This window comes from Toxotes jaculatrix, chromosome 10 (genome assembly GCF_017976425.1).
Source record: "Toxotes jaculatrix isolate fToxJac2 chromosome 10, fToxJac2.pri, whole genome shotgun sequence".
Lineage (NCBI taxonomy): Eukaryota > Metazoa > Chordata > Actinopteri > Toxotidae > Toxotes > Toxotes jaculatrix.
In genome coordinates, this window is record NC_054403.1 from 7494833 (window position 1) to 7513588 (window position 18756).

Here is an 18756-nt window from a genome sequence, read left to right on the forward strand (position 1 = left end):
GAAGAGAGAGGGAGGATTGTTTCTTTCTCTGGATACCACCAACACCAACACCACCACCAACACTAGCAGCAGCAGCTGGAGCAGCAGCAGCTCGGATCCGGACGAGAGGTGACCTGGGCTGGGGGTGAAGGCGTGTGCGCACTTGCGCGCGTGTTGTGCGTCTGGCGGAGGGGACTGCGGGAGAGAGGCTCACAACTTCCGTCCTCCCCGCGCCGCTCTGCCCTGTGTGTCGCCGGCGTCTCCTCTCCTGCTTTTCCCCGGGACACAGGCATCTGGCGTGGTGAGATGTGAAGAAGCTTGAAGTATGGCATGCAAAGATGGTTTCTGCCAAGAAGAAGGAGATGGTGACAGCGATGTGCCCCGCTTTTATTCGGACCCTCTTCTACTTTTTCTGTTTGGCGACTTGGTGAGTCTCCACAGAGTCTCTGTCCGCGGTGCTGAAACCTCCTGCTCGGATGAGGTTTCTCATTTTCAGCGCTGAAGTTATGGTATCTTCAATCTTTTTTTTTTTTCTTTCTAGTGTAAAGAAAATCTCTGGGCAGACAAGGAAGGATGAAAGGATCTATCCGGAGAATTTTACTCGGATTTTAGACCGACTTCTGGACGGCTATGACAACAGGCTGCGACCTGGATTCGGAGGTATGGAAATAAAATTCTTTTTTGCAGTATTTTTGTATTATCAAACATTTTCCACATGCAAAATAACATCTGAATCCTCAGGTTAAAATAGGGAACAGCAAACTAGGATTTCATTTTACCTTTTCATACCATTTAATGGTAAAACAAATGAATTAACACACCTTATGGTCATAAGGTGGCCCTAAACACAGCATTGAGGGTCAAATACTCCCTCAAGTCTCGTCAAGTCAAGTAAATAATCATATGAAACCTCGGAAACACAACAAAACAAAAAAGAGGTAAAAGAAACCTCTAGCATTTCTTTACATTTATTTGTGCAATAGGAGGTTAAAACACACCACTAAGAGCAATAAAATGGCTGCAAACTCACTATTGAACACTAAACACCCCCTATAAGTCAGGTCAAGAGCAGTAACGTTTATAGTCAGCAAATGATACATATCAAGCACTTTAAATCATCCCAATTAAACAAAAGCAAGAAGGAACTTCATTTTTTGTTCAACTTTTAATGCAGTGTGAGGTTAAACCACCATAATGTGCAGTAAGTCAGTTTTATTTGTGTAGCCTAAAATCAAATATCACAAATCTGCCTTAAATGACTTTACTATATTTAGACCCTCAGTTGGGTCTGAAAAGCTTCCTAAAAACCCTTTAACAGGGGAAAATGAAAGAAAGCTCAGGAAAAGCAACAGAGGCAGATACTGTGTACGAGTTGTTGTAGAAACATTATATCAACATTTTCATGATTTTTTTCTTTACCTTTCTCTGTGGGAGTGATTTGCATGACACAGTATGTAACATGTTGCTGCATGGTCAAGTCTTTCACAACACATGCCATGTTAAATCGTGCTTCAGACTTGATCCTGTAAGCCTGGCAGTCTTGCCTTCTGAAGCGGGGCCTCTAAGCTCCCACGTTTAAGCGAATATAGTTATATAACCGTTGTGTATGTTGCAGGACAAACGCTTAATGCACAGTTCAAGTGCTAAAAGTACGGATTTAGTTTTGCGTACATCATGTCTGCAACCACGACATGTTAAGAGGCAGCGTTATTCTCACAGAGATGCCTCATTGCTGGTTTTACTGTGCAAAGCAGCCTGTCAACAGAAATGTGCAGATATCCAGGCTCCACTGTAGCTTTGCTTATCCCTGCACTTATAAACAACGCCTTTACAGTCTGCCTCGACATTCATTCAATGATGAAAAAAAAAAAAAAAATCAAACAGGATTATGTTTTTACATCTTTTAAGCTATTTTTTCACTTCCATTATGCAGAGGCAATACAGCTGTGGATGAGATAAGCTATTGCATGTCTTTTGGGTTTGACCCTAATGGGCTGTAGGACTGTAAAGAGTGTTTACACTCATGTGTGAATAAGACTGGTGTCTTTCTAAGGCTGGACTGTGACATGGAAGGATTTAAAACAGGAAACAGTTATTAAACTAGACATTTGTTGTCACTGTCATTGTCTCCATAGGTCCTGTGACTGAGGTCAAGACAGATATTTATGTGACAAGTTTTGGGCCTGTTTCCGATGTTGAAATGGTATGTACCCACCCTCTAAGTGTACTTAAACATATGTCTGTTTAGCGAATTAAACCCTTGCTACTTTGCATTTGTGTTTTTTATTAGACTTTCTTCAAAATGAATTGCAGCAATTGTCAAGCAATATCAACCCCCTACCAACCTTATATGTTTTTTATCTTGTTTTCCTCAACTTTTCCTGCCTTAGGAGTACACAATGGACGTGTTCTTTCGCCAGACGTGGGTCGACCGGAGGTTGATGTATGAGGGCCCGATTGAGATTTTAAGGCTAAACAATCTGATGGTGACTAAGGTGTGGACACCAGACACCTTCTTTAGGAACGGCAAGAAGTCAGTGGCTCACAACATGACAGCCCCTAACAAGCTATTCCGCATCATGAAGAATGGCACCATCCTCTACACCATGAGGTACGATACTGCACTTATCCTTACAATGATCAGACAGTTTGTTCAGAAATGATGTGTCTATTTTCTCCTATTTTAACATATGCTCATTTCTGATGGGAGAACAAACTTCACAACACTTGTATACTTCATTGTAGTGTTTGTGCTCATAAAAAAAAAGGCAGAGGAGAGAAGACAGACTTTTTTTTTTTTTTAATTTGGAGCAATCAAGCAGATTTCCTGTGAAATCAGAGCCAGGCTCACTGTGTAAACAGTGTAAAGCTGTGTGGAGGCAGTGCAGAGGCTGCCAAAATAAATCTTAAATTCAATTAAAGCAGTCAATTAACTGTTCCTTTGCCTTTTTAGTGGAAAGGGTCTGGTAAAGCCAAATCACCAACCTTTTTGAGTATTAACCTCCAATCACAGATATGTATTTATATCAGAAGCAGGTTTACAGAAGTGCATGCTAACCATTTAGCACATCTTGAAATGTTACCATCTATCACAAGCTAGCTTCCCTTCATCAGAAATGGTATGAAGTGAAACCTTTCATTGCTAAATACTGTTGAGTGGATGTTAACACATTTACCTGAACTTGCACCTGTCTTGCAGAAACTGCTAACACTGATGAATGTGTTTGCATGTGTGTGTGCATGTGTTTATTTGGTCCTTTACTGAGCAACTCCTCTCTGTGCTGCAACAGGCTGACAATTAGCGCCGAGTGTCCCATGAAGCTTGTGGACTTCCCCATGGATGGACACGCATGTCCCCTCAAATTTGGAAGCTGTGAGTTCTGCCTGTGTGTGTGTGAGTGTGTGCGTGTGCGTGTGTGCGTGTGCATGCACACGCGCGCGTGTGTGGGGTGCACTGCCTCTGAATAGGGAAGTGAAGCCTAAATCTTGTCAGAGCATGATTTCTGTCTCCATCACAGAGTCACATACGTTTAATTACCATGTTTGTATAGGAAATACTTGCAAAGTTTTCCATTTCCTGAGTCTAAATGGCATATGTGTTGATGTTGTAGAAAGCTTTTAAATGGTGCTACACATAGTGTTTCATCTATTTATGAATCATAATCACAATGACGCTTTGTGAGACTGGCCTTTACTGGCCTCCACCCTCAATGTTAGGTTTTTTATGTGCCCCCTGGGTACATAACATACATGTATTTATAATAATAATAATAATAATAATTGTTATCATTGTTATTATTATTAGCACTTTTCAAAACAATAATTACAATGTGTTTCACAGACCAATGGAACAATGAAAGATCTTAATAAATCAAACCTTGGATAAAAATCACAAAAATACAGGCACAGGCCCAATAAATATAAATTAAAATCAACACAAGAAATGCAACAAGCTAAAGGCATACTGATTGTGAACTTTAAAATGTCTGTTTGTACAAGTCACCAGACTGCTGATGTCAGCAGCAGTGATTGGTACATATAGCTGGGTGTCATCTGCATAAAAATGAACATACATTTACTTACAAACTTACTGGGAGACAACCAACTTGACTCTGTCCAGAATGGACAAAACCTGCTTATTATCACCTCTAAAGCTCACTGATTGTTTGTTTAATCCCTATAAAACCCCAAGTCTAAAAACAGCAAGTGACAAGCCACTGTCACGTTGCCAGTTTTTAAGCTATTTCCCAAAATGCCAAACTATTTTGGATGCACCACTGGAAGCAATTAACATTCATCTGAGTCTTTTTTTTTTAGCTGTTACACCAAGGTTTCATGATTCATTTGTGAAATACATATTCATATTTGCAAATGATATATGTGGTGCCTTTAAAGTTTTTTTTAAAGAATGTAGGAAGGTAAGGAAGTCTGTCACAAATCAAAAGGTTTGCCCTGACTTGGTTGAAAAATTAAAGAAACAAAAAAATTCTTCTGCTCAACACTGAAATGGATTCTGTGCTGAAAAGGACTGCTGAGGAGCTGAGCACTTTGTCAGATGTGGCTGAATGTTAATACTAAATAATGAAGTGTTTCATTCTTCATTGCGAACAATGAAGCCCTAACTCAGCATCAGTGTTTAGAGGGGGCCTACTGGTCAGCAGAAATGACTTATCTCAAATAAAGGAGTTTGTCAAATAGAGCAGCTCCGTCTTATCAGAGAAGAGCAGCGATTTGAAGATTACATCTGCAAGAGAAAGGAAAGGAAACGACGACGAGTTTGCCTTTGCACTTGCCCAATCCGCTGTCAATTACCCAGTGTGGTGACATTGCAGAGGACAAATTCACATCTCTCGGTTATTGTCATCCTTCTCCCCCTCCTCATCCTCCTCCTTTCACCATCCTGCTCTGCTGCTGATAGCCTCCAGTCAGGAGGAAGCGGCCATGGATCTGATGCGGCCTGAAGCGAAGGAAAGGTCAGAATCCCTTCCTCTGCCTCAGGATAGCACAGACCTATGCGGCTATTTTCCATAGCTAATGGAGTATGTTTGTGTGTGTGTGTGTGTGCGTGTGTGTGCTAATTTTCTCTCTGTCTGCCCTGCCTTCATTTTTCTCCCCATCACTCTTTCCCTCTCTCCTGCTCTCTGTCTCCTTTTCTGTTTCTCCATCTGGACTCTGGACTGCGCAGGCATTGCGTTCCACTCCATGACACACCAGAGTCATTTCATTTTGGCAGCACAGTTGGTATCCAGCCGACGCTGAGTCCCATAGGGAGTGGTAGGCTAAGACAACTGGCATTTTGTTGTGCGTCCGCAGACTGGTCAACCCCACCAGTATACACACAGCAAAGTACTCAGAGGAAGCAACAGTGGGAAATAAAAGGACTTCTTATGATTTAAAGTTCGAAGTCAACATGATGCACCAATGAGTGAAATATGACAGCCGGGATCTCAATGAACTTTGACTCCATCATATTGCATTGGTTTCAGTGGATCTAAACAAAGAGGGGATTTGAAGTTTACTGTAAGCTGTTATATATATATTTTTTTATCAGCAAATATAATACAAGCCAGGCGGTGCCAATTCAGCGGTATATGATGAAAGATCATTCTTGGCAATCAACTACAATAAAGTATGAAAACCCTCCACTGCAATCTTATTTTCCTTGCAGAATAATAAATTAATTACTGCAGAGTTTCCCTGCGTTTGAATAGAGGTGATGGGTCAAACTGCCTTAAAGAGCTGATAGCCTTAAAATTTAATTAGCCAGTAGAGTTTTATTATGTTCTGATGCTGCTTCAGAGGCTTTTTCCCCTGCCAAGAATACAGTTCTCGGAGAAACAATGAACAGTAATAATTTAGCCTTAAAAACCTTCAAATTTAAAGATATTAAACATCACTGTGTCAGCAATTTAGACACTTAAAACTTTAAACTTAAAGCTGCAATAATCTTTATCCATATATTAACAACTGAAAAATTACAGTGTAATGTGAAAAGTGACACTTAAAGTGACAATCAGAATTATCACCTGACTCTGCAGTTCGCCTCAGCTTTAAGGAGAGTTTTAGTCTCTTTGAGTTCATTGTTTTGGTTTTGCAGCCTTTAGCTTTAATGTTTTGGCTCACCTTCACTGCTCTCAGACAACAGCTGTTTTCAGTGCAAAAGCTCTGATACACTCACTGTGTATTACCTGGTCCTGGAAATGATGCTGGTGAGAGCAGGGAGACTGAATTATAACAGTGAAGAATGTAAAACCAAAACAATGAGCTAAAAGACAATGAAAAGCTCAGTGGATGGGATCTGCAGGGCTGGGTGATAACTCTGTTGGTTTGTAACTGTGAGCAACACCTTTCAGATACAAGTGGTAATGTGACTGTGGTTAAAATAAGAATATTGATTATAGCGGCTTTAAATATTAGCATGTTAGCATTCAAATACTCAAGCTGACCGAAGTGAAAATTGAACAAACAGTAATGGCCAATCAGGAGAAAGATGGTAAGAGGCAAGAGAGTTTTCCATGAACTCATCAACTAATTGTTTGGTCTCAGGAAAGTCTACAAATGTATACTAATGACATTTGTTTCTGAAAAGAGAAAATGTACATTAATCAACATTCAAACATTCACAAACTAAAAGGCTAGTTTTCATTGGCAGTGAAAGAATATGCATGCCAACATTTATGCAACAAAATGTAAGTTCATATCTGTCTTGAAGTTCACAGTGTAAAACCCCCCTTTTGAAAAGCTTTGCTTTCATGCAAACACTTACAGAGAATTCATCTGATACATCGAGTCTTTTTTATATTGCACAACTTACAGTAAATGACTCACACCGGTGTGGCTTTGCTGTCTGCCCACAGATGCCTATCCTAAAACCGAGATGATCTACACTTGGACCAAAGGGCCTCAGCATTCAGTGGAGGTCCCCCCTGAGTCCTCCAGCCTCGTTCAGTATGATCTCATCGGCCAGACGGTCTCCAGTGAAACGATTAAATCCATCACAGGTGAGACTTGCTCATCCTCTCACCATTTTGAGGCTTCCAAGTAAAATGGCAGCAAAAATGATGTGAAGAACTAAAATCTGCTCTCTTTTATTGACAGGAAACATGCTCAGCTGTCTGTGTGTATTATTTTATGTCAAACCTGGTAGATTTGCCAAGTCTACACTGTATTTTCCACATGGGTGGCAGGGAAAATAGCACACAAATGCAGCTCTGGTGGTAGATATGAGAAGGATTTGGAGCTTTGACTCTTGGACCATGACTAGGTGACAGTAGCAGCCTCATGACATCAAGCATTGCAACCATCATAAGTGGAGGCATTTCACAGAGACCTTCTACTTCACATAAATATTGAAGGATCTAAAACACATTTTAGCAGCAGAGAGTTGGAACAGGTGGCATGATGTCTGTTTGGGTGAAAATGGATTGGATGTTAGGGTTAGTGGAGAAGTGTGAAAAAAATGATCAAATAAAATCAAATGTGACATTGGTCTCAAGCTGTATTAACTGAAATCTGTCAGCCTGCAACTTCAAATTCTTTGTTAGCCAAACTAATTCATTTCTCTTGATCTTCCAGGTGAATATGTGGTGATGACGGTCTACTTCCACTTGAAACGTAAAATGGGCTACTTCATGATTCAGACGTATATCCCCTGCATAATGACAGTAATCCTCTCCCAAGTATCCTTCTGGATAAATAAAGAATCAGTCCCGGCACGCACAGTCTTCGGTATGTAGACCTCAGACATCCCTCATACTGCACAGCCTTTCTCCTCCTCTCTGTTTATTTATCTGATGCCAACAGAGCACTCAGAGCTGGAGTGTCTGTCCACTGTGCACAACAAGGTGATGCTACAGTGTGTGATGATTACGGGAAATGTAAAGTGCTGCTTTTTTTTTTTGGTTTGTTTGTATTTTAATCTTAAGATTTCAACATGAAATGCAAATTCACTGTTGTTAGTTTTAAGGCTGGGTTGAAACACAAGAATAGACAGCATTAAGGCAGCTGACAGCATTAAGAAAAATTATTTTGATGCATCTATTGAGCACAAATGCCTCAAGCAAAGACCATAAATTTGGATGTACAAAAATTCTTGGGGCTCAAATGGTGGATTATACAAAATATTCCCAAGATGTTATATATATTCCTATGAAAGTGGTTGAAAATGTAATGAAACCTTTTAAGATATCTGCAGGGTAAGATGGAGAAAGATGCCCTGAGAGAGCATAAGAAGCAGTTATAGGCAAAATGCCCCCAGAATTAAAAATGTAAGAAAACCATCAAATCAAGAGCATTTAAAATATATATATTACAATTTATATACTCTTATTTACACAGAGTAAAATAAGTGGATCAAAATAGGTCTATGCTACTTTAATGAGGTTTAGCTTTCGCTTTAGTGTTTACGCCTCAAACAGAAAAAAACAATATTTCAGTTATATCACCATTTCTACATGTTAACCAACGGCCAGATAGCAAAATTATGGCTTATTCTTTATTGTTTTGTTTTTTTAATCGGAATCCTAAATGTAGTTAGCAGCAGTAAGTGATGCTTATAACTAAGATGCTTTACAGTGATGTGATTATTTTTTTCCATTATGAGTAGTGTAGAGGACAGTTACTAATCACAGTAACAACCCATTACTTTGGCTTTTGGGTCTCGGAAGTTTGATGATGGGTTAATATCTGTTTGGTCTCTGAGAGTGCAGGTGATAGACTGGTCCGGGACATGTCTATCAACACATATTTTTTTCAGTAAACTTTTATTATATTTTGACAAGTTACCCATCATTTCTACTTTACCAGTTGCTTTCAGTTTTTGGCCTGTGACCCAGTTGCGCTCTCTCTGGTTCCCCTGGTACAACATTTGGGTCTCTGTCCTAAAATAAACTGATTAGCGTCTGTCAATAGTTTGGATGGAACAGACAGAACTGTTAAAACTAGACCAGAGTTGCTGGGCTTTGTTGTTTTATTATTAGGGGACGTCTCCCTCTGCTAGTTATGTCGATGGAAAGTTGTTCCCAGATAATGGCGCTGATACCTGCCCTCGATTTTGAAAGGAGTTCTTATAAATTATTTTGTGAAGCATCATTTTCAAGAGGTAATTTTAACCTGTCATCATGAGCAATGAGAGAGAAAGAAACACGAGTGTTAGGGGTGATTAATAATTCCCACAACAGACATGTGGACTGTATGTGATGTATGTGATGCTGTGGTGAGGAATGTGGTGTTACTGAAGGACTCTGAAATATAATGACACAAGTGTCATCTACTTGTTTCTGTTAGTTTTGCATGTTGTTTGATTAGATCAGTTATAAGCTGTTCTTTGATTTTCACTGCAGTGTCACCTGTTTCCATTCAGTGTGTATTTGACACACTGTGTGTTTTGAGTGTGTGTGTTGAGCAGAAAAACCCTGTGTGACCCTCAGTAGAAATGTTGCCCTGTGCGGTGCAGTGTAATAAAGCACTGGAGGATCAATGCTGCTCTCCCGCAGTGGCCAATGTATCTGACAGTCCAGCTGCACTGCTCCCTCCTCCCCTGCCCAAACTGTCCAACATGACAGAGGCGTCACAGCAGCACAACTATTGTTGTCTCGGTGGAGCCTCTGAGGCAGCGGATTTCTGCTGTTATCCGCTGCCTTTGAGTGTGTGTGTGTGGCTGTGCTGGGTGAGGTTGGGGGTGGGAAGGGAGGAGGATGATCGGTGTTTGCGTTTCTCCTCTTCTCCCCTGCAGCCACACTCCGTTTTGACTTCCTGTCTCAGAGACTAAACCACAGTGTCCCTGTTTTGAGCACGGAAGAAGCAGTTTGTCAGGGAGACAAACAGGAGGGGCGTTTACAGCTGGAGCTTCTTGGCTTCAGAAAGAGGGATCAGATTAAAAAGCACTTTTTTTAACAGGCATTCAAAGCATCAAGTGATTGGCTTCTGTGCCTTTGACATTGATCACGATTGTTACTCACTTTGGACAAATCTGATTTGTGTGTATCCTTTAAACCTCAGCTGGTGTTTGGCATCTATTTTCTACTTTTGGGGGGAAGCTAAAGAATCAAAATACGCTCTGCACCTGCAGGCTGCAATCTTGTTATTGTGTGGAGGCGAAAATGAAATTTGGTATAAAGATCTAATTGAGTGAAAGATAACTCAAAAAAAAAAAATTGCCTAAAATACAAATACCCAAATCCAATTTAATCACAGTAACAGAATGGCCCCTGTATGATTTCTCTGATGCACACAGAACTGCTCTGTTTACACATAAACACCATCAGTTCCACAGTTGAGAACAAGAGAAAAATACACAAAAAAGCTTTTCCATATGTTTAGTATATCCATCAACCACCTCAGCTTTTGCTTATGTTGAGAGCAGCTTTGTGTTAGAGGTTAATATCCTCAGTCTGCGGCCTGGAGCCGCAGTTCACCTATCAATGTCACCCAGCTGCTTTTGATTGACAGGTAATTATATGGCGGTCACGTCCGGGCACAGGGGATAAATTTATGTTGGGCAAGGACTCTGCAGCACAGATTGTTCCAGATCTCCAACGGAAAGGGGATTTTCTCTAGATCACATTATTGCTATTGGTTAATAATACCAAGGACGAATGATGAGCGACAGGCTTATACTGTAACATTCTGTGACTGTTGGAGCTACACGTGACCTTCACGTGACATGGCGTCTTGTTTTGTTTTTGTGGTCCCTCTCTCGGTAGTGCAGTGACAAGTGAATGAGGAACATATGACATTCAGTCTCGACATGGACTCTGCGTATGAGCCTCATTTCATTAGGTTCTTTAGCTCTATGTTGTATAAACTCCCTTTACTTGCATAGTTTTCACAGCTGGAGAGTCCCTAGTGTTTCTGCTGTGGAGTAGGAGATACACTTTAGGCTACTGCTCTTAATGGTGTAATGTCTTTTGATACACTTTTAGTTATACAAACATTATTTTGAGGTAGAAATAATCCTATTGGTTGAGTTAAACCTCAGTGGGTGGGGTACTTTTTTTTTTCTCCCTTAAGTACATTGGCCTGTATCCAAGTATAAAAGTCCAGAAAAAAGAGCAGAGGTACAGTAATGTCATGAAGCCCAGTGCTATGTGCAGCCCAGTGCACTGAAGGAAAACATCTTGCCATTAGTCGTGCAGGTTAGCTAGTTAGCCTAGTTAGTCCTAGCTTGCCCTCCAAGAGTGTTATGAGTTGGTTCAGCTATAAGCTTATTTAAAGCGGCACTAACCAATATTTCTATATTAAAACAGATGAAAATGTTTAGCATAAAAGATGTTGCTCGTAGTGATGACTTCACAGAGTCTTATCACCACACTCTGCAGTTCCCCTCAGCTCTGTGGGGCATTTTGGCATCTTTCACCTACGGCCTGCAACTTTTCACTGTTTCAGTTCGCTCTGGCTGCTGTCACCAACCTTGCCTCTAACCACAGAGGAATTTTTTCAGAGGAGTTGCTGGAGACCAAACAGAGTAAATATCAGATTTACATTCACCAGGTGGACAGAAACACAAACCCAAAATGAATGCTAATGCCACACCATGTTGGCTTATGTGTAAATAGACAACTATTCTCTAACACATTAACACTTTAAAGTGATAATGCTGTATGGCAGTATTGTGTTTACAGCCTGTTGCTCTGCCCCCAAGTGGACAAAAAACAACAACAAAACAACTTGTCATTGCAGGTATAAATACTGTGGCTCTTTTTGTACATCTTCCATTTCATAGAACCAAATATATTTGGCTCATTATCCTGCTGCATTCAGTTAATGAAATATGCTGATGAGAACAACATAATGTACATGGGTTATTGAACACTATGCAGACGATCAGCAACACCATTTGTTTAACCATGACATGTAGGAAATGTTATTCTGATCTACACTGATACAATATATGCTGATATAGGGGAAGAACTGCAGTTTCTAAATACAGGCAGATATTAATATAAAGTTGATTTACTTCACTGTGTGAAGTTCGGGTGAGTTTATTTTTACCTGCCTCTTTTTCAAAAACGACTTGATTGTGAATAATTTTAATACAAATGAGATATATATGAATTAGATATAGTGAAATTAGAATTTCTTTTGACTCAGGTGGAACTGCAGAGACTTCCAGCATAAGATCACATATGAAACAGCTCTGGTTTAGGTTCATGTGGTTGACATTGTTCCTTTTGTTGTTACAACTGAAGGCATTACCACTGTCCTGACCATGACGACACTCAGTATCAGCGCTCGCCACTCCCTCCCCAAGGTCTCATACGCCACTGCGATGGACTGGTTCATCGCTGTCTGCTTTGCCTTCGTCTTCTCTGCCCTAATTGAGTTCGCTGCTGTAAACTACTTCACCCAAGCACAGATCGAGCGGGCCAAAAAGAAGCCGGCCAAATGTCCCCCGGTGCCCCAAACCACGCCTGTCAAGGTCAAGGACACAGAGGAAGTGCTGCAGGTGATTTTTTATTTTTTTTTGTTTCCCTCAAAGTGGCTGTGGCAAATAACCTGATAGCACTTTACTTCAAGGAGCACTTACACAGCATGTCCCCTTATTATGTGCTTACTGTATCTGGCCCATAGCCTAGACCTCTGAATGGCCAGAAGTGGGCCTGCCTGAGGATTGTCAGCTGCACTCCTGCTCACAAGAGCTGAGAGGATCTGAAATACAGCAAAACCAGGAGTAATCTGATTCTAGGACATGAGTTTAGACCTCCATAAACCATGAGACTCTGCTTGTGTCTGGAGTTATGAAAGACTGTAAAGGTTTAAGATTTAGTACGTTCTAATAAACTGATGGTGACACACACAAACACTGTTTCATGATTGTTCACAGTGTTTTAGGGTTTTAGATTTTCCACAAATGTTTATCGAATGTCACAGTTGTTTTGAGACTGTCACTGCTGCTGTGAAAGTTCAAAACAACGACTCTATCTGTTTCTTTTACTTGATTAAACAGATAATTGTCGACCACAGCATGACACTTTGAAACAACTGCTTTTCAAATGTACTAAATGAAGCGGACAATAAAATTAGACTCCTGTTACCTGTTATTCACAGATCAGCCTGGACAAATTTAGCTTTTGTTCAGCCATAAATATAGCAGCTAATTTGTTGACTCTGATTTGGAGACGACAGAAATAATGTGAAAGTGCGAAGAGAGAGAGAGAGGAAAAAAAAAACAAGATCTGAAAACAGCTTCGCAGATGTTTGCGGTGGATCACGAGGTGTGTTTCTCGACGATGGCATTTGCTGTGGAGTCTTTCTTTTAAAGTCCACATGAATAAATTGACATATTCTCCATTTTATTTTTCTCTAGTTGAAACAAATTACATTGACACCATGGTAGCTGACTTATGGATTGAATCATAATTGATGACTATGCCGTGACACTATTTCAGAGCTCTTAGTCAGATATGATAAATGTGTTACAAATCACTGTTCATGTAATTGTAGGACTGTATTTATGGTAGTGTATAAACTCTGTTTTACAGAGAGGATCGCTGTGAAAAGAAGTGCACATTTCTTTTACGTTATGTTCTGCTAAAGGGATCAAATGAAATATTCGGGTCTACTGTTAACTGATCATTGAAGCTGACATAACCCAGCAATGCATATGTCAGTTTTACACTAACTACTTTAAGTTGCCCCCTCCAGTCCAAATCCCAGTGTGGCGTAATCATGCCTGAATGCAGTATAGTGACAACGGCACTTCAGTGGATTAGTAGGTTGCCAAGGCAACGCAGCCCGGGTACATCTGTATAGGTTTCAGAAAGGCTCTGGCACTGGGGGAAAAAAATTAATACTCTTTTCCTCGAGAGCAGGTCCTGTTGGTGCAACCAAAGGGCTTGGCACGAGGGTCAGGGTGTGTTGATGGTTCCAGCTCCTCGGCCTTTGACCTTTTCCATGATGAAAAGCAAACCCCGCCATCTACACACACATAAACACACACGCTTCCTCTGCTGCACACGGGACACAATAACACTGGATCCCTTCAGATTCAGGGGGGTGGATTATTTCTGCAAATGCCTTAGTACCAGCATCACACTCTCGCTGCTTGAAAACATCAACTCTCAAAGGATAAGCTCCTTTGACGCTACACTGCATTACTGCCCCGATGCAGCGCTACCTACTTTCTGTCTTAAGCTTGTGTGAAATGAGTGAAATCCTTGGTAAGTGACATCTGTATTGCACACACTCTATCGTCTGCTTCCAGATGAAGGCCATCTGTGTCAGGGGGACTGTAATCAGATCAATATGACAAGGTTTATGTTGCCCGGCCCGCTGTTCAGAACGGAAACACAAGTGAGCTTTACCTTTGCTGGAAAACGCCTGTCTGCGTCAAACATGACGCAGACAGGAGGCAAACAAAAGCGTTATTCGTTGTAAAAATCCTCTAAATTCTCACACTGCTTTCTTTCAAATGTACTCACATTTTAGCAAAACACTTATTATTTTCTTTCTTATTTTATGACTTATGCAAACTAGCATTTCAACTTGATGTGCATAAAAATTTTCATTAAGGGTTTGATTGATTTGCTGTATATTTTGAGCAGATATTTTAGGATCGGGACATTTAGTAATGGAATTTACTCTGTCAGGTTGACAGCTCATTATGATGGTGTGAAACAGGCCTCACTATGAAATTACACCCCCACCAAAACTGGATCTCTGAGGCTGAAATCCAGTTTTAAAAATTGAATAACTATATATTTGGCAATAATTATTTTTCAAAACTTAAACAGCATAATATTTATGGTAAGAATCCATGAAATATGGTTGTTAAAGAACTGTGATGCAGACGTGTACTCAGTGGAACATCTTAGAGTTCAAAACTGTACATGTCAGTGCTTTCTGTTGAACTAACAACGTAATGAAGAAACTTTGCAAATTATCTCAAATCATCTCAAATATATTGTTGACATTTCTGTAATGCAATTTCCCAGAATAGCTCCACCTGTCAAGGTTTCCATTCTCACACTTACACACTTTACAATAGCAGTGGCAGATTTACTAAGGAGCAGGGCTGCTAAGCTTCCTCTAAGGTTATTACTATGTAGGTTACAACTGTAGTTAGTAAGCTAATTAGCTGGATATACAATTATAATATAATAATTAACTATTATGATCACTTACAAATGCAGATTAACGCAGACAACTTATTTATCCCCTATGTCATTATTGTTTTTTTTCTTTCTCACAGCAAAATCCTGATACCAATGGTAACCTGAGAAAGCGGATGAATTATATTTCCCACCAAGAGTCGAGCAGTCACCAGAGAGCCCAGTCCACCACCAGCATTTCAGGAGTGGGAAGAGCGAGACCGCTGCGACCTTTAGCCAGTGGAGCCAACGGCAGCTCCTCCACCCTTTCCCGCTCCAGCCCCAAGTCTGAGAGCCTGCTCAGCGTGGCCTCCTCCTCTGCCCAGCTGGTGAAGAGTACGCCCCAGGCTGCTGCTTCTACACCAGACATGATGGCGGGGACGCCGTGCAAGCAGAACACCAGCTCCTCATCTCTGCAGCATCTGCTGGGGCCCAAGCTGGAGCGCATCCAGATGATGGGGAACAAGCTGGAGCTTAAGCAGACGCCATGCTCCCAGCCCACCACTGCTGGTATGGGCGGAACCAGCAAAATTGACAAATACGCACGGATCCTTTTCCCAGTGTCCTTCGGGGCATTTAACATGGTCTACTGGGTGGTTTACTTATCAAAGGACACTATGGTGGCTAAAGGTGGCTAGACTCTGTCCTGGCAACAAGAGTGAAGATCATTTCTTTTACCAGATGGGGAACAAATAAGGATTATGGAAGTTTGCAAACAATAAGAGGAAACTGTGGTTCTTGCCAAACAGATAAACAATGTGTGCTTGCCAAGCACTTTAATATCCCGGAGATCAAACTCAGAATACATTTATATTTTTCTTCCTAAGGTCCTCGAACAGCAAGCATGGGAACAAATCAACCAAATTAGAAATATCTGACTCAACATAAGAAAGAGCACCTGCACAATGGAATATGCTACTGTCCTCTTTGTATTACACCGTGCCACGTCTGACTGTAAAGGTTTTCATCGGCTTCAACTGCCTCATGATCCCTTTTGGCCAGCAGTCAAGATGAAGCATGGGATTTTTTTCATTTTCCTATTTTTGTACCCTGCACCTGGCAAGATGTTGGGATGTGTGTGCCACTATCCTGAAAAAAAAAACTCTTACAACGCTGTGTAAATATATAAATTTATTAGGATAAATGGATTTATATTTAATGGTTACAGTGTAGTTCCATTTGAATATTACAACTTGTTGCTTTGTTGCCAGCAGGCTAGATGATGCTAAATTTTTTAGATTATTTGAGAGTACAAAGGAAGTCTGGTATTGGTTTCTAGGGACTTTCTCTTTAGAGTAAAAAAAAAACCTATAAGTCCTCAATACTGGCCAAATGACAGTCCAACTGAAATGAAATAGACAGGTTTTGGACAGAATGAAAGTCCCCAAACCAGGCTGAGTGGAGCTTTGGCCGGGACCCGATCACCCATGAAAAGCTGCTCTTGTACAGTACCAACTTGCAAAGCATCTTTCTTATACAAGATGGATTAACTAATCTGGAAATACTGAAGATGAAATTTGGGATCAGTCCGGCAGGGAGTAGTAAAGACAAATTATTAATTCATGTAACAGTAGGATTTAAGCTTCTTTCCTGCTGTAATGGGTCGCCGAAAAGTAGACAAAGATTGTGCAAGTGATTAAAATACAGTCATAGCATGAACAGATAGAGGGAACAGAGAGTAAAACCATTTGTCAGCAGATGGCTGCAGCAATGAAGTAGTGAGCTGGATGTTTGTTTAGGGACATTTTGGCATTTGCAATAAAAGAATGTGACTGAACCATTGTACAGCAGCTCCACAGGAGAGACATCAGACCTGACTGCTCTCCCCCAACTTCTTAAACTGTGTCTAACAGATGTGACAGAGGATGAACCTGCTTTAGCTGTTTCTATATTCCTTCACATTTAACACATAGTGCATTATTTCACTGCATTTCATTGTGTTAAACCTGGGAAATTTCCCATGTATCTCTGGATGAGGTCTATGGGGCAGAGCCCAAGCAGTGTCGCTATTAAAGCTGCAGTGGGGCCCGATCACACCAGACACATTTTGAAGGCTGAGTACAGGAAAGGGAATATTTTTGTTAAAAGCCTAAAGTAGAAGAGCCAGCTGATTTTTATTTTTCAGGCAACCCCAGAGTTAGCTGACACGCAGCTGTCAGTCATTCAGCCGCTGTTAATTGTGCCAATTAAGGTAATAGCATTTATTATATAACCAGCAAGAAATATTCCAAATAAAAGTCTGAGTGCAGCACTGCCTCAAGCCCTGCTCTTTCTTTTCAGACCATGTTAAAGAAATAATTTGACATTTTGGTCAATATGTTTATTTGCATTCCTGCTGTGAGTTAGATGAGAAGATCAACACTCATTCTCAGGTCTGCATGCTAAATATAAAGCTACAGCTAGAAGCTGGCTACCTTAGCCTAAAGACTGGAAACGAAAAGACATGAGACTGGTATCAATCTTCTCATCTAACTCTTGGCAAAAATTGGAAAATGTCAAACTTTCAGTTCAACAAAATTAAAAAAAATATATAGGTACGTCTCTCTCTTGATATTTGGACACAAAAGATGTGACATGACACTCAGTCAGACACATTTCTGCTGAGTTTAGCTTTTTTCCATTCATTAAAATCAGTGTAGTCTTCACGCTAATGGAAAAGTAGCCCAGAAAAGCCCAACCATATTAAAAACAACAAACAGTCACTAAATATAGCTGACCCCCAGAGGAAACAAAAGATGCTGCTGATAATTGAATCTTGGAATATATGAAGGACGTTGTTACCCAGATATGATACAACATGACGTCAAAAAATTGTCCTCTCTGTTTTTGCTGTGTTTAGTAAGTGGCTGGTAGAGGTGAAGCAGGGGATTTATTGTCATTGAGTCCAATCTCTGGGCAAAGTGACATTTTCAGTGATCACTTGCTATAAATAAGTAGAAGACAAAATGGCAAATAACAGGACTCTGTAAACATCTCAACAGATATATTTTAGCTTTCGCTTCAGGAGCCTGTAGATGAAGATCTCAGAGGGCAGAATCCCTTCACAGTTTGTATCTCCTCACAAAATGAGGATTTTGAAACATCTATTATTATAATTTAGATATTATCCTCTGTATATTTTGATGAAGGAATCACAAAAATAGAACAGAATATGCTTTTCTATGGCCTCATTTTGTTCTCCATCATTCATTAGAGACCGTTTTCAGAAGTCAAAGGTTAAACAGTTGTTGGATGAGCTCAGCTCCACTGTACACCTTTGCAGACTGAGATGTCATAAGGATATGTTACGTGTGGGGAGTCATCATGTAGTAGGCGCCTAGTTTCTTGCTCTAATAGCCATATCATCCATGGAGTCATGGTTGTTGGCCTCCGTCGATCCTTTAGTCTAACAGGAGTTATGATGCTGCCACAGTGGTGAGAAACACACAGACTGATGGACAGACCAAGATGCCTGCCGCCACTCACCTCTCCTAAACGCAGTCATGTGTGAAATTGATTTTGCTGTTATTACCTCCCCGTTGGTCCCTCACTCTCCCCCCTTCTCACAACAGTGTACAAAATATATCTCATTACAAAAACACAGAACATCCATGTACTAATGAGGACCCTGTCAACAACAGATTGATGTTCAGTGTTCACGTGGTGTGATTCTGCTGCTCTAAATGTGTGCATGATTGATGAAGCTGCC

General features: G+C 40.6%; 1 protein-coding gene across 1 annotated transcript; it reads left to right on the forward strand.

The window, feature by feature from the left end:
• The first annotated feature begins 317 nt into the window (after positions 1-317).
• Positions 318-15706, forward strand: gabra4 (gamma-aminobutyric acid type A receptor subunit alpha4). Its single transcript, XM_041047859.1, has 9 exons — positions 318-406; positions 521-639; positions 2115-2182; positions 2370-2590; positions 3270-3352; positions 6837-6980; positions 7555-7707; positions 12168-12424; positions 15170-15706. The coding sequence occupies exons 1-9, from the start codon at positions 318-320 to the stop codon at positions 15704-15706; spliced, it is 1671 nt and encodes a 556-aa protein (XP_040903793.1).
• Positions 15707-18756: the final 3050 nt, after the last annotated feature.

What these genes read in the sequence shown, in the direction of transcription:
- gabra4 (XM_041047859.1), top strand. Translation starts at nt 318, where the DNA reads ATGGTTTCTGCCAAGAAGAAGGAGATGGTGACAGCGATGTGCCCCGCT. An exon ending in CTGTTTCCGATGTTGAAATG is followed by an intron (nt 2,183 to 2,369) that starts GTATGTACCCAC and finishes TTCCTGCCTTAG; the next exon opens with GAGTACACAATGGACGTGTT. An exon ending in CCCGGCACGCACAGTCTTCG is followed by an intron (nt 7,708 to 12,167) that starts GTATGTAGACCT and finishes TTACAACTGAAG; the next exon opens with GCATTACCACTGTCCTGACC.